This window comes from Rana temporaria, chromosome 13 (assembly GCF_905171775.1).
Source record: "Rana temporaria chromosome 13, aRanTem1.1, whole genome shotgun sequence".
In the NCBI taxonomy this organism is placed as follows: Eukaryota; Metazoa; Chordata; class Amphibia; order Anura; family Ranidae; genus Rana; species Rana temporaria.
In genome coordinates this window covers 118,501,692-118,517,798 of record NC_053501.1, presented here as the reverse complement: position 1 = coordinate 118,517,798, position 16,107 = coordinate 118,501,692, and the positions used below count along the sequence as shown (strand labels likewise).

General features: G+C 43.4%; 1 protein-coding gene across 1 annotated transcript; it reads right to left on the bottom strand.

Annotated features, from left to right (window-relative positions):
* Positions 1-7,877: 7,877 nt before the first annotated feature.
* Positions 7,878-15,531, bottom strand: LOC120920392 (leucine-rich repeat and immunoglobulin-like domain containing-NOGO receptor-interacting protein 4). Its single transcript, XM_040332451.1, has 2 exons — positions 15,297-15,531; positions 7,878-10,474 (listed from the first exon to the last, which is right to left on the bottom strand). Exon 2 carries the CDS (start codon positions 10,398-10,400, stop codon positions 8,496-8,498), a length of 1,905 nt encoding a protein of 634 aa, XP_040188385.1. The 5' UTR covers positions 10,401-10,474; positions 15,297-15,531; the 3' UTR covers positions 7,878-8,495.
* Between the last annotated feature and the right edge of the window lie 576 nt (positions 15,532-16,107).

Sequence of the window (16,107 nt, the reverse complement as noted above, 5' to 3'; positions counted from 1 at the left end):
GGAACTCCTCCGGCCAGGAAAGGAGGCGGGGCTCTATATGACTGGCTGCAGCTTCTAATGCACATGGTGAGAAGCTCACAGTGTGCGGTGAAATCAGAGGAAGCCGTTTAAGTCCGGGGGGGAGGAGCCTGTACACCCGGAGGATGGGGGGAGGGTTTAATGTAGATCTAAAGTCCAAAACCTTTTTCGATTTCCCCTGCAGTACTTTTTACTGCCACTAGACGTCCTTAAATCTGATGACCAGCATTATTCAGCCCACTTCACCTGAGCCCAGGTCATCCCGGACGAGCCCCCCAACTGTTCCAGTCCAGGGGGAGGAGCCTGTACACCCGGAGGTTGGAGGGAGGATTTCAGTCCAGGGGGAGGAGCCTATACACCCGGAGGTTGGAGGTCAGGTTTAATATTATAATTATTGTTACATTGTATTCTGTGTGCTGATATTCCTTTCATCTGTATTAAGTCACTGTGCCCATTACAACCTCACTGTGCCCACCCTCACTGTGCCCATTACAACCTCACTGTGCCCACCCTCACTGTGCCCACCCTCACTGTGCCCATCCTCACTGTGCCCACCCTCACTGTGCCCATCCTCACTGTGCCCATCCTCACTGTGCCCATCCTCACTGTGCCCATCCTCACTGTGCCCACCCTCATGCCCATCCTCACTGTGCCCATCCTCACTGTGCCCACCCTCACTGTGCCCACCCTCACTGTGCCCATCCTCACTGTGCCCATCCTCACTGTGCCCACCATCACTGTGCCCATCCTCACTGTGCCCATCCTCACTGTGCCCATCCTCACTGTGCCCATCATCACTGTGCCCATCCTTACTGTGCCCACCCGTGCCCACCTCGAGCTGAAGGGGGGTAACTCGGCTTATGGTGACAACACGAGGTTGGTGGCCAGGACTGCGCATGCATGGGCGTGACGGGTCCTCTTTATTTATTTGGCCCCGCCTTTCTGGAACCCGAAGATCGAATGTAATGAGATGGTAATGGATGGAGATGCCTCTATTATATGTAGGAACTAATCGCCTCTAATCCCTCCTCATCATCATTACATAAGTGGATTCGCTGCTATTTGGGGAACTGGGTCCCGCCTGTCTTGGGCAGAGATGCCGCGATTAGGAATTTAGGTGATCTAGGCCCCGCCCACGTCCCTACCCCCCCCCCCCACGCAGTGACGTCACAGTTGATGATGAGCAGTAAAGTTATCAGAGATAAAGATTTGTTCCTGAGATACTTTTCCTGATAGAAGAACGCCAAAACACGAGCCGAAAGGTAATTCCGCAATTCCGAAAATGACCACTAGATGGAGACAAAGCCCTGAATTTGATGCTTCGTTTCATTCTATATTCTCAGAAATTTCCCTTCTATTCCTCTCAGCCTCCTCCAGATTCCTTATTTTTTGGCTGCTGTGACGTGACTTCCTGTTTAGAGGGGCGGCTACGATCGTTCTCCATCGTCTCACTGTACGTAGGAATGTAGCCGCCCCTCTCTTGCTCGCTCCCGAGTAGAGTCCAAAATTTTCGAGCCGAGCAAAAGTTTCGAACCCGAACATCGCCTGTTCGCCCCCATTCGCCCCCATTCCGCGAACACCCGAATTTGCCGGGCAGAATGTTCTGTTGGTGACGTCACAAGGGGTTGCGAGGCCACTGGCTGACGTCACCAGGCGGCCCGCCCCTTACCTATTTATCAACCGTCAAACGACAGAGCAGGCATTCGGCGAACACCCGAACTATGCCGGGCGCTCGGCAGGATGTTTCGGTCATGACTTCGCAATGGGGCGAGGCCACCGGGTGACGTCTCCAGCCGGCCCCGCCCCTTACCTAGCAGGCATTCGGCGAACACCCAAATTTGCCGGGCGCTCCGGAGGATGTTCGGTCATGACGTCGCAATGGGGCGAGGCCACCGGGTGACGTCTCTAGCCGGCCCCGCCCCTTACCTAGCAGGCATTTGGCGATTAGCCTCCGTTGTGGGTGGAGCGTTTTTTTTTTTTTCGGGTTCAGCGGTGGCGGTGGGCAGTGTCATCTTAAGAGCATTATAGGCCCCCGGGCAATACAGTGCACTGGGGCCCTGTCTACACAATCACGCACGAGAATTTACTGACAAAAATCATACAATTTACTGGCAGAACCACATGTTTTACTGCCACTGCAAAAAAAGTACCTACAATTACAGTTTTCAGTGCCGAACAATGCAAATGTCAGTATTTAAACTATAAACATATAGCTAGTGCTATTAGCAATGTGTTTAAGTTATACAAAAGTAAAAAAAAAAAAAATGTCTTCATTGACATGAAGGTCAGGTTACTATAACCCAGCCAGCACAGAGTTTCCTCTTACATCAGAGTCTGCAGGATTCCCCCTTACAGTAAAAGGGAACTCTTATGTAAAGGGGAATGCTGCAGATCATGATCTAAGGTGGGAACTCTGATGTGGAGGGGGGCTCTGGTGACCAGAGACCACCTAATATCAGAGTCCACTGCTTTCTCTTTCCCACTTACATCAGGGTCTGCGGACTGTGTTCCCCCTTGCATTGTAAGGGGGAATCCTGCAGACTCTGATGTAAAGGGGAACTCTGATGTGGGGGGCACTCTGGTGACCAGAGACCACCTTCCGTAGAGTAAATACACTAAGGTAAGGGGGGTCACTAATATAGGAGGGGGAAACTTTATATCAGTGCCCCCTTACATTTTTGCATTCACTCCCCCCTTACATCAGCAACCCCCCCCCCCCCGCACTCGTGGAGGACCGGATCTTCTCTGTGATTTCCGCAAACTGGGCATGGGCAGTTCTAACCCGTCACTCTCCACAATTTCTTTACTGGGGTTGCTGGGCAGCCGGTGGGGCCCCCCAGGCAAGCGGGGCCCCCGGGCAACTGCCCAGCGTGCCCAATGGAAAAGATGGCCCTGGCGGTGGGCATCGTAATTGACGATGGATCTACATGGGGGGGGGCCTTGTTTTTTATTTTTTTCGTAATTGTCAAAAACTGCCTCTTGGTTTTTTTTGGTGAATGTGTAGGGGTACAACATACCCCATACTCATTCACATACAAGGGGGGCTGGGATCTAGTTTCTAGTTGTTAAAAGGGGCTTCCAGATTCTGATTAACCCCCCCACATCCACAGGCCAGGGTTGTCGGGAAGAGGCTCTTGTCCCCATCAACATGGGGGCAATGTCTCTGCCCCCCCCACCCTAAAGAACCCCCCACTACGTTGAGGGCATGTGGCCTGGTATAGTTCAGTAGGTGGGGCACTCGCTTGTCCCCCCTTTCTTGACCTGCCGGGCTGCGTGCTCAGGTAAGGGTCTGGTATGGATTTTGGGGGGGACTCCAGGCCGTTTTTAAAAAAAATTATGGCATTGAGTTCCAGACCAGCAGGGCCTGATATGGATTGGGCGGGACCCCCACGCTGTTTTATTAACATTTTTGTGTTGCTGACAATTTAAATGCCATTTTCTTATTTATAAATGTCAATTTTGCTGCATCAGGTTCCATACATGGTACAGATGCTCCACTTTACAGGCAGACTAAGGGGACCCCCCCCCCCAGTAGTAATTTACTGAAGGAAAATAAAAAATTAGCTTTCTTTTCAGCACAGAAAAAGTTACAAGGACGCTGGATTTTTGGCAGGATCAACAGGTATTTTTTGCAGAAAGCAAATGCAGATACCACATCTTCGAACTGATTAGCTCCAATTTATGTTTTTTTTTTCTTTTTGGGTTTATTGTTGTTTTTTTATTAAATACATTTTTAAATCTAACAATCGTTCCAAATATAAAAAATCAGTCGTCCAGTTTTATTTTTATTCATAAATAAACATCTTACGCCTCGGGCATGAAAATAAATGACATTAAATGGCAGGACCTCCTACTGCTATTATGTGACAATGATTTTCCTGCTAGTGGCATCATAATTAGTGTTATTATAAGATTTATTTTTTTCTTTTAATGAAATGTATTTTTTCAAAGCTATAAAAAACAAATTAGCACTGAAATAATGATCACATGTCTGTCTCCATAAATAAAACCAGGTGATTTTTATTTTTTTTTATAAATTTGAGGACACCATGCCATTTTTTTTTAAACTATTTTAAGGGGAACCCAACGTTCCCCATAAAATCCATTCCAGATCAGAAGGGTCTGTTTTTTTAAACATTTTTGTATTGCCGGCAATAATATTGAATTTCCATAAATTTTAATGCCATTTTCTTATTTATTAATGTCAGTTTTGCTGCATCAGGTTCTATACATGGTACAGATGCTCCACTTTACAGGCAGACTAAGGGGACCCCCCCCCCCCCAGTAGTAGTTTACTGAAGGAAGATACCAATCTGCTTTCTTTTTAGCACAGAGGAAGTTACAAGGACATCACATCTTCAAACTATTTAGCCCCAATTTATGTTTTTTTTTCTTAGATTTATTGTTTTATTTTTTATTAAATACATTTTTAAATATAACGGCCTAGATTCACGTAGGGCGGCATTACGTTGTGCGGGCGTAGCGTATCTTATTTACGCTACGCCGCCGCTACTTAGAGAGGCAAGTGCTGTATTCACAAAGCACTTGCGTCCTAAGTTACGACGGCGTAGCGCAAATCGGCCAGCGTAAGCGCGCCTAATTCAAATGTGGAAGAGGTGGGTGTGTTTTATGTAAATTAAGCATGACCCCACTTAAATGACGCTTCGAACGAACGGCGCATGCGCCGTCCGTGGACGTATCCCAGTGCGCATGCGTCGGATAGAAAGCCTAAGATACGTCGAACACTGCCTACGACGTGAACGTAACTTACACACAGCCCTATTCGCGTACGACTTACGTAAACGATGTAAAAAGATACGCCTGTTCCGACATCCATACCTTGCATGGGCTGCGCCACCTAGAGACCAGCTTTATCTTTACGCCGGCGTATGTCTTACGTAAACGGCGTAACTAATTGCGACGAGCGTACGTACGTTCGTGAATCGGCGTATCTTGCTCATTTACATATTCAACGCGGAAATCAACGGAAGCGCCACCTAGCGGCCAGCGTAAATATGCACCCCAAGATACGACGGCGTAGGAGACTTACGCCGCTCGTATCTTGGCCCAATCTATGCGTAGCTGAATCTATGAATCAGGCGCATAGATACGACGGCGGCCATTCGGACTTACGACGGCGTATCTGGAGATACCCCGCCGTAAGTCTTTGAGAATCTGGCCCAACAATCGTTCCAAATATAAAAAATCAGTCGTCCAGTTTTGTTTTTATTCATAAATAAACATCCTACGCCTCAGGTATGAAAATAAAGGACATTAAATGGCAGGACCGCCTACTGCTATTATGTGACGGTGATTTTCCTGCTAGTGGCGCCATAATCAGTGTTATTATAATAATTTTTTTTTCTTTTAATGAAATTTATTTTTGCAAAGCTATAAAAAACGAATTAGCACTAAAATAATGATCACACGGCTGTCTCCATAAAATAAAACCAGGTGATTTTTTGAAAAAAAAACTTTTAGCTTCAATTTATGATTATTTTTTTTCTTGGGTTTATTGTTGTTTTTTTATTAAATACATTTTTAAATATAACAATCGTTCCAAATATAAAACGCCTTGGGCATGAAAATAAATGACATTAAATGGCAGGACCGCCTACTGCTATTATGTGACAGCGATTTTCCTGCTAGTGGCGCCATAATCTGTGTTATAATAAGATTTTTTTTTTTTAAACAATTTTTTTTTCAAAGCTATAGAAAAACGAATTAGCACTGAAATAATGATCATGTGGCTGTCTCCATAAATAAAACCAGGTGATTTTTTTTTTTTTTTTTTGTAAATTTGATCAATTGTTTTTGACACCACATCTTCGAACTGATTAGCTCCAATTTGTAAAAAAAAAAAATCTTGGGTTTATTTTTTTATTAAATACATTTTTAAATATAACAATCGTTCCAAATATAAAAAAATCAGTCATCCAGTTTTATTTTTATTCATAATTAAAAATCCTATGCCTCGGGCATGAAAATAATTTTTTTTCTTGGGTTTATTTTATTTTTATTTTTTTATTAAATACATTTTTAAATATACATTACATTTTAAAATAAACATCCTATGCCTCGGGCATGAAAAAAAAAATGACATTAAATGGCAGGTGATTTTCCTGCTAGTGGCGCCATCAACAGTGTTTTATTATAAGATTTTTTTTTTCTTTTATGAAAATTTTTTTTTTCAAAGCTTTAAAAAATGTATCACATGTCTGTCTCCATAAATAAAACAATGTAATTTTTATCTATTTTTTTAAGTAAATTTGCCTTAGGATTATGGATAGGGTGACAGCAATCTTGCATAGGGGACTTTGAGATCGATTTGGAGAAAATTTTAGTAATTGTGAAATTAAATCAATTTTTGTGCAATCATTCTGGTCATTCCCAGTCACAATACTTTACTGTAACAATGTTTTCACCCAAGATTTACACATTTTTCTTGGGAGAATCTTGGGTGAAGGAATGGATAGGTAGAGCCTCATGCAATTCATAGTAAGAAGAGGTTCTCATTGGGGAAGAGCTTGGGTTCAGTCTGAAACTATGTTCAGCCAAACTCAGAAGGATGCCGTCAGAGCCTAGCCAATCAACTTTGAGCCAGGAATTTCCCTCCCTGCAGCTGTGCGTACAAAAAGAGACGGGGATGCTCGTGAAATCATTGACCTATGGCCCCATGGCCATGATAGGTCAATGTCATTGACATAACGTGGCCCCATGACCATCATTTATCAACCTGACCCCATGGCCATAATAGGTCAATGTAATTGTAACATGGCCCCATGACTATAATTTATCAACATGGCCCCATGATTATAATTTATCAACATGGCCCCAATGTCATTGACGTAACATGGCCCCATGACCATAATAGGTCAATGTCATGGACGTAAACTTGGCCCCATGACCATAATTGATCAACATGGCCCCATGGCCACAATAGGTCAATGTCATTGATATAACATGGCCCCATGACCATAATAGGTCAATGTCATTGACGTAACATGGCACCATGGTCATAATAGGTCAATGTCACTGACGTAACATGGCCTGGTGACCACAATAGGTCAAAGTCATTGACGTAACATGGACATTATAGGTCAAAGTAATTTGAGTAGAGGTAAGGTTTATTTGGGACCCCAGAGACCCAGAAAAAAAACTAGGGAAGTGGGCAAGGGCTAATGGACTATGTCGGTACTTAGGTATGTCAGTTATCAAAAGATACTCTTTTGATAACTGACTTACCTAAGTACCGACATAGTCCATTAGCCCTTGCCCACTTCCCTCGGTTTTTTTCTGGGTCTCTGGGGTCCCAAATAAACCTTACCTCTACTCAAATTATGTTAGAATGATGGTACTTTTATGTTATGTTTTTCTTTCTTTACTGAGAGGTTTCCTTATAAATCAGGTCAAAGTAATTGACTTAACATGGCCCATTGACCATCATTTATCAACATGGCCCCATGGCCATAATGCCGCAATGTCGTTGACGTAGCATGGCCCCATGGCCATAATAGGTCAATATAATTGGCTTAAACATGGCCCAAGACCATCATTTATCAATGTGGCCCTATGGCCATAATAGGCCAATATCATTGAAGTAACATGGCCCCATGACCATAATAGGTCAACGTCATTGACGTAACATGGCCCCATGACCATAATTTATCAACATGGCCCCATGGCCCCATGGCCATAATAGGTCAATGTCATTGACGTAAAACTTGGCCCCATGAGCATAATTGATCAACATGGTCCCATTGCTACAATTGGTCAATGTCATTGACGTAACAGGGCCCCATAGCCACAATTGGTCAATGTCATTGACGTAACAGGGCCCCATAGCCACAATTGGTCAATGTCATTGACGTAACATGGCCCCATGACCATAATAGGTCAATGTCATTGATGTAACTTGGCCTCAGGACCATAATAAGTCAATGTCATAGATGTAACATGGCCCCATGGCCATAATAGGTCACTGTCATTGACATAGCATGGCCCCATGGCCATAATAGGTCACTGTCATTGACGTAGCATGGCCCCATGGCCATAATAGGTCAATGTCACTTACGTAACATGGCCTCATGACCATAATAGGTCAATTTCATTGACGTTACAAGGCCCCATGGCCATAATAGGTCAGTGGCATAGACACTAATATGGTCATGTGGTTATATTAGGTAAATGATGTCACAAGCGTTCCCACCCCCCTTTGCGTATGTGCAGCTGAGGGGTAGAGAATGGCCTGGTCACATTTGATTGGGCTGGCACTGACAGCTTATTTCTGGGTTCTGCCAGACTTGGGTTCAGACCAACCCAAGTGCATCCCTAGTTCTCTTATAATTTTATACTCTAAGCCCCTAACTCCAAACATATTTCCTTCGAATATTTGGGCCTTAATAGAACAAATCATATCTTCTGCACAGATTGTCCTTCTTATAGTACATTTCTACCCCAGTCTATATTTTACTCCGTCAGATGAGTTTCATGGTGAATTTATTGTCCTCTGGTGATGAACTTGCCCTTGAAGTCCTGGGAATATAATCTATATTGGCCGTGTGTTTGATATTCCCGCGTCCGCGGCTCCAGAGGAAGATGAAGATGAAGCAAAGCGTCACGGAACTGATGAAGGGAAGGATTCCCCCGGCCGTGATAACGGCCAGAAGATGACTGTGGACCATGGGGAGGGGAGAATAGACTGTGCTGCTGTTGAATGGTGTGACCTCCAGGTGAATCCAGGCAGAGTCATTCCCTGCCAGGTTGGTAGCCATGCAGAGGTAATCCCCCGTGTCCAAGGTTTGCACCGGTAGAAACTGGAGGGAACCTTCTGGTAGAATGGTGATTCGGCCCTCCACCGGTTTTGATGGTTGTGATGTATTGGTTGTTCTCCATTTTTTAGAGTCTTTTACTAACTGCACTGACTCTGTTACCTCCTCTGAAGAACCTAGTGCATGTTGAGGGAGTTCTGTGTCTGGGCCATCAGGGTGTGTGGATTTCGTGTCCACGGGCCATGGAACTTTTGGTAGCACCCACAGCGTAGAGGGTTCAGGTACACCCTGACTCTGACAGCTGATAGTCAGCCTGTCGCCCTCCTGCACCCTGAACTCACGTGGACCGTGTCCTATTATCTTGGCTGGTTGGCAGGTAAAAAACTCTGGGCATAGCAGCTCTGAGTGGTCTGGGATAACCATCCCCTTCAACGAGTCAGGGGCCGAGCACACTGGCGGCCTTCCTCCAAAATGGATTTTGTGATGCAGGAGCCAACAAAGACGGCAGTCGCACGACAAAGTGGTCCCAGAAAGTAACACAGTCTCCAGGACACCAGGGGGAGGGAGGGCATTTTCTTCTACCCATTGAATCGGATTGTCTGAAAGGTCTAACATACGGAGGTGGTCCAGGCCATGAAAAGCATTGGAAGGTATAGAGCTTAGTCTTCCACCAGACAACCGTAACTCCTCCAACCTTTTCAGATCACAAAAACACCCTTCAGTAAGGAAAGAAATGGGGTTTTGAGAGAGGTCCAACCTACGTAGGTGGAGCTGAGACCTCAGTGCTTCCTCCGGGACAGACCTTAGGTTGCAGTTGGTTAGCGATAGGGAGGTAAGATTGAGACTAGTCAGGCTGTGTGCTCCAAGATTTGCAAGAGAAGGCCAATGGTCTATATCTAGTACTCTCAATGATGGCATGTTTGAAAACGAGAGGTCCCGTAGAACCGTGCTGGTCACTCCACCCAGTCTTAGTTCAGAAAGTTGGGGCAGAGAAGCCAGAGCCAGAGAAGGTACCCTGCCCAGTTTAGTTTTCTCCAACCCCATTCTCTGCAGAAGAGGCATCCCCAGGAAGGCTGCGGGAGATACGAACAACAGAGGGTTGTCGCCAACCTCCAGGTGTCGAAGCTCCTGCAGGCCACGGAAAGTCTGATCCAGCAGGATGACCAACTGGTTTTCCCTGACGTCTAACCAATTAAGTCCCGGCATTCCCAAAAAGACTCCCGGAGACAGAAGCTTGAGCTGATTGTGGTGCATCAACAGGATGCGCATTTTTGGCAGGCCGCTGAAGGCTCCGGGTTCTATGCGGGAGAGCTGGTTGTGGCTCAAGTCTAGTTCCTGGAGATCCTGCAGGTGGGAAAAGGTCCCGTGCTGAACTGATCTGATCCGGTTATAACTTAGATCCAAGAAATGGGAAGAGGGGGGGATCTCCACTGGAATCAAACTGAGAAGACGGTGTTTGCACAGGGTGGCGTTGTCGTGAGACGGGCAGTCGCATGTAGGAGGACAGCAGATGCATGACTCTCTGAGCAAGACCCCAATAGTCACCAAGAGGACCACCGGCTGTAGTGTCACGTTCAGTCTCTGGATAAAGTTGCTTGTCCCCATCTTCATACAGAGCACATGGAGGGCCCGCAGGCCGGAGCACTCATTATGTGTAGCTGCGCTCTATCGATGACGACACAGACCTGGGGGTTCAATAACAGAGAGATTTAGACATCATATAGATGCACATACCTTGTCTTATCTTAAACTGACCTTTATTGGGTAATCATGATGATGGTCCAGCACTGGGCAGCAGGGCTGCTGATAGGGGGGTACAGGCAGCACTCCCATACCATGCACATGCCCCATCAGGTCAGCAGGGGGTTAGAGATCTTTAACCTATGTGTCATTAATGTCTGTTTATGGCCAAATCATTAGTTGTAACAATTCATGGTCAGCCTGTCCCCCATAGCCATTCGTAGCCAGTCTGAGCCCCATGATGAATAATGGCCAGGTTGACCCCTTTGGCCATTCTTGTCCAGCCTGCCTCTCATGGCCATTCATGGCTAGTTTGAACCCTATGGCAATTAATGCCTAGCCTGTCCCCCATATCCATTCATGGCCATCCTGAGCCCCATGATGATTAATGGCCAGATTGACCCCGATAGCCATTCTTGGTGAGCCTGACCCCTTGGCTATTCATGGCCAGGCAAGTGTCCCCTGGTCATTCATGGCCAGCCTGAGCCCTAAGACAATTATTGGCCAGATTAACCCTCATGGCCATTCTTGTCTAGCTGTTTCCCCATGGCCATTCTTAGCCAGCTTGACTCCCATGATCATTAATGGCCAGCCTGAGCCCTACGACAGCTAACAACCAGATTGACCCTCATGGCTATTCATGGCTAGTTAGAACCCAATGGCAAGCCCCATGGGCATTAATGGCTAGCCTGCCCCCCCAGCTATTCATGGCGGTCTGTGCCCAATGGGCTTTAATGACCAGCCTGAGCCCCAGGGTGAATAATGGCCAGATTGAGCCCATGGCCATTCTTGTCCAGCCTGCCTCTTGTGGCCATTCATGGCTTGTTTGAACCCTATGGCAATTCATGCCTAGCCTGACCATGATGGCCATTCATGCCTAGCCTGACCATCATGGCCATTCATGGCTAGCTTGCCCCCATGACTATTCTTGACCAGTCTGAGCCCCATAATGATTAATGGCCAGATTGACCCCCATAGCCATTCTTGGTGAGCCTGACCCCTTAGCTATTCATGGCCAGGCTAGTTTCCCCATGGCCATTCTAAGCCAGCTTGACTCCCATGATCATTATTGGCCAGCCTGAGCTCCATGGCACTTAACAACCAGATTAACCCTCATGACTATTCGAGGCTAGTTGGAACCCCATGGCCAACCTAGGCCCTGTGACAGTTAATGACCAGACTGACCCTCATGGCTAGTTTGAACCCTAAGGCAACCTCCTATGAGCATTCATGACTAGCCTGTCCCCTATGGCAATTCATGGCCAGCCTGACCTCCATGATTATTACTGACCAGGCTGGTGTCCACTAGCCATTCATGGCCAGTAGGTGCCCCATGCCCTTTAATGGCCAGCCTGAGGCCCAGGGTGAATAGTGGCCAGATTGACCCAATGGCCATTCATGGCTAGCCTGTCCCCATGGCCATTCATAGCTAGCCTGTCCTCCTCTCTCTGGTTTCCCCGCTTGTCCTGCGGCCTATGCAGTGTCCTGTCCCTTTTCCAAAAGGGAAGCTTGATGCCCCCATTACCACCCCCATAATAGGAGCATCCAACTTGTTTGGGTATCGTGCAATTTGTTTGGTCCCGGGCTGGTGAGGAAGGCTTTACAGGTCCCCATTACTATTAATAGCCAGGGAGCAGTTTTGTAATTTTTGATAATTAAAGATTGAATTTTCCAAGAGCTTTATATCTTTAGTATTATCGCCTCCTTTACTTTAATCATTTTTTATGATCATTTATTTTTATTTTGGTACCGGTTACACCGGTTTTCATGTTCAGGAACACGTATGTGAGAGTTACAGCTTGTACTATGCTAATGACTTCCAGAACCTGTTCTTCTATATATATATATATACTGTATATATATACAGTATTTACCTATTGTATTGTATGACCTGTTGTATCATTGGTGCTCCATGTATCATAAACAACTGCCACTTTTTCTTTATTTTTTTTTCATTGTTTGTTACATACATTGCCTTGGAAAAAGTATTCACACCCCTTGAAATTTCTAAAATGTTGTCATGTTACAACCAAAAAAAAACGTAAATGTATTTTATTGGGGTTCTATGTGATAGACCAACACAAATCCGGATAGAGGTCTGAGACGGTGCGGATGTCCCGGGACAGTTGGCACCTCTGGGGCTGGTTTCCGGACGGTGACCATTGCAATGAACCATGCCTGTGTAATGTGTGCTCAGTTGGCCACCTGTAGCCCATGTGACAGGGTGACAACTCAGGAGCACAATTGGGACATAGGGACAGAGCGTTGTCACCCACTAACAAGAAGGACCTTCATGGCGGGATCACCAGGGATTGAAAATGTCTAGCCATGGGAGGAGCCGACGGGTGGGCAGAAAAGGTGGCCACCTTAGGCGCTTCAGCAAGGGGGGGGGGGGGGGGCGGTAGCAAAAGGGCAGGTCCTGCAAATATGCTGCCTGCAGTAGTGTGAGAAGCTCCTGTAGGGGGCGCACTTTGGCCTCTTCGCCCTTATGTTCTAGCATTGCTTGCCCCCCTCTCTAAGGCCGGGTTCACACCAATGCGAATTGAATACCGGTTTCCCCACATTCAATTCGCATAGCAGGAGAATGTGACTGGCTCTCCATTGAGCCGGTTCACAATTCTCCGCAGCGGGTCCGGTGCGGTGTGCCCGAAAGACGCCTGCTTTTTTTGGTGCGTTTCAGGATCGATTTCAGCCCAAAATTCGGGCTGAAATTGGACCTGAACCGGTGAACCAGCACGCACCGGACCCCTGCCGTGAGCCGCATGAGGTGACGGTGTGAACCCAGCCTTAGGCTGCATTCACACCTGAGCTTGGCATCTATGAGCCTTTTTCTGGCTTTTTTATACAGCGTTTTTGTGTTTAGGTTTTTTTTTATTAGCCAATAGAGAAAACTATTATCTGTTGCTAGGTATTTCAGCTTTTTTCGTTTTTCCACTAGCTTTTATTTCTTTTTTACTTTTTTTTTATTAATTTGTTATTTTTATTTTTTTGGTGTAAGAGGTTAGAGTTAAGGTTAGGATTAGGGGTTGGGGTTTCATGTTTTTTTTTTAGGGTGTAAATAATACTACTACTATTACAAGTTATAATAATAATAATAATAATAATAATAATAATAATAATAATAATAATAATAAAATAAATAATTATAATAAATTAATACATAAATATAAAATAAATACACAATAAATAAAAATAATCATAAATAAATAATAAATTCCATATATACAGTAAATACTAAGTAATAATAAATAAATAATTAACCCCTAACTTTAACACAAAATAAATAAAAAATATTATTATCATGATTATTATTAGTATTATTAATATTCTACACGTTTTATAGTGCCAACAGTTCATGCAATGTATAGGACAACAAAATTACAGTACAGTTCAATACAAAAGGTACAGGAGGGCCCGACTTGTAGAGCTTACATTTTAAAGGGAGGGGGTGGTGGTACAAAAGGTAATAGCTGCAGAGAATGATTTGATGGGGGATAATTATTAATTTTTATTATTAATAGTAATTTATTATTTTTGTTGGAGTTTGGGTGTTTTAAATTATTATTATTATGATATTATTAATATTATATAATAATAATAATAATAATAATAATAATAATACTAATAATAATTTAAAACACCCAAACTCCAACAAAAATAATAAATTACTATAATAAAAATAATAATAATAATAATAATAATAATAATAATAATAATAATAATAATACATAACTAAATACCCTAACCCTAAATAAATAAATACATTATTATTAATAATAAAATAATAATAATAATAATAAATAACTAAATACCCTTACCCTAACACAAAATAAATAAATACATTATTATTATTATGATTATTATTAATAGTAATTTATTATTTTTGTTTGAGTTTGGGTGTTTTAAATTATTATTATTATTATTATTATTATTGATATTATTAATATTATATAATAATAATAATTTAAAACACCCAAACTCCAACAAAAATAATAAATTACTATAATAATAATAATAATAATAATAAATAACTAAATACCCTAAATAAATAAATACATTATTATTAATAATAAAATAATAATAATAATAATAATAATAATAATAATAAAAAATAACTAAATACCCTTACCCTAACACAAAATAAATAAATACATTATTATTATGATGATTATTATTTATTATTAATGGTAATTTATTATTTTTGTTTGAGTCTGGGTGTTTTAAATTATTATTATTATTATTAATATTAATAATAATAATAATAATAATAATAATAAATAACTTAATACCCTAACACAAAATAAATAAATACATTATTATTATGATTATTATTTTTATTATTAATAGTAATGTATTATTTTTGTTCAAGTTTGAATGTTTAAATATTATTATTATTATTATTATTTTATTATTATTAATATTATTAACAATAATAATAATAATAAAAATAATAATATTAATTATTTTTTTAGGTTACTGGTTAATTTTTTTTTCTTGATGTATTATTACATTATTAATTTATTTTGATTATTTATTTATGATGATTTGTAGTTATTTGTGTATTTATTTTCCATTTTTTTATTTATATCTAATTACTATTTTAGTTTAGAAATTTTTCATATAAGCAGAAAATCATGTAAAAACGCGTGATAAAACACCCGAAAGCGTGTTTCCATTTTATGGGAATAAAAAAGTGCCAAAATCACTCAAATCTGCCCGATGTAGGCCTACATAGGGCGACCACGGCCCCTCTTGGCGAGCGCTCACCTTTTCTTTTTTTCGTCTCACAGAAGCGGAGTGGAGAAAGTCGCCGTCATCCTCTCCTTAGCTGGGTTTTCTGTTGCCACCGGAGTGAAATCTTAGCGTTCCTCCTGCTGAATATTTCATCTGCTAATTTGGTTGGATCCTGGCTGACGGGCGGGCGCGGGTCCGTGACACCAGAGGGAAAAAAATTATGAAAAGGGCGAGATGAGGTTTCCGGCACGCTGGACTGAGTTGTGATCAAAGATCAGCCGAGCCGCATCTCTGAGCCGCAGAAATAAATACTCCGGAGGGCGACCTTGGGGCGGGACAGAGGGGTCGTTTGGAGGCTATTTATAGCTGGAACTAGACACCAGGAATAGTTTAGAAGACTACAATACAAAGGGGCTCATTTATCATGGGGGGTCATCATCTTCTGTGCCCTGGGGTATGACCAACACCTGGGAGGGGTCATCTTCTTCTGGGCCCCGGGCTATGGTCAACACGTGGGAGGGGTCATCTTTTTCTGGGCCCCAGGCTATGGTCAACACCTGGGAGGGGTCATCTTTTTCTGTGTCCCGGGCTATGTCCAACACCTGGGAGGGGTCATCTTCCTCTGGGCCCTGGGCTATGGACAACACCTGGAAAGGGGTCATCTTCTTCTGGGCCCTGGGCTATGGTCAACATCTGGGAGGGGTCATCTTCTTCTCAGCCTCAAGCTATGGTCAACACCTGGGAGGGATCATATTCTTTTGGCCCCCAGGCTATAGTCCACATCTGGGAGGGGTCATCATCTTCTGGGCCCCAGGCTATGGCCAAAACCTGGGAGGGGTCACCT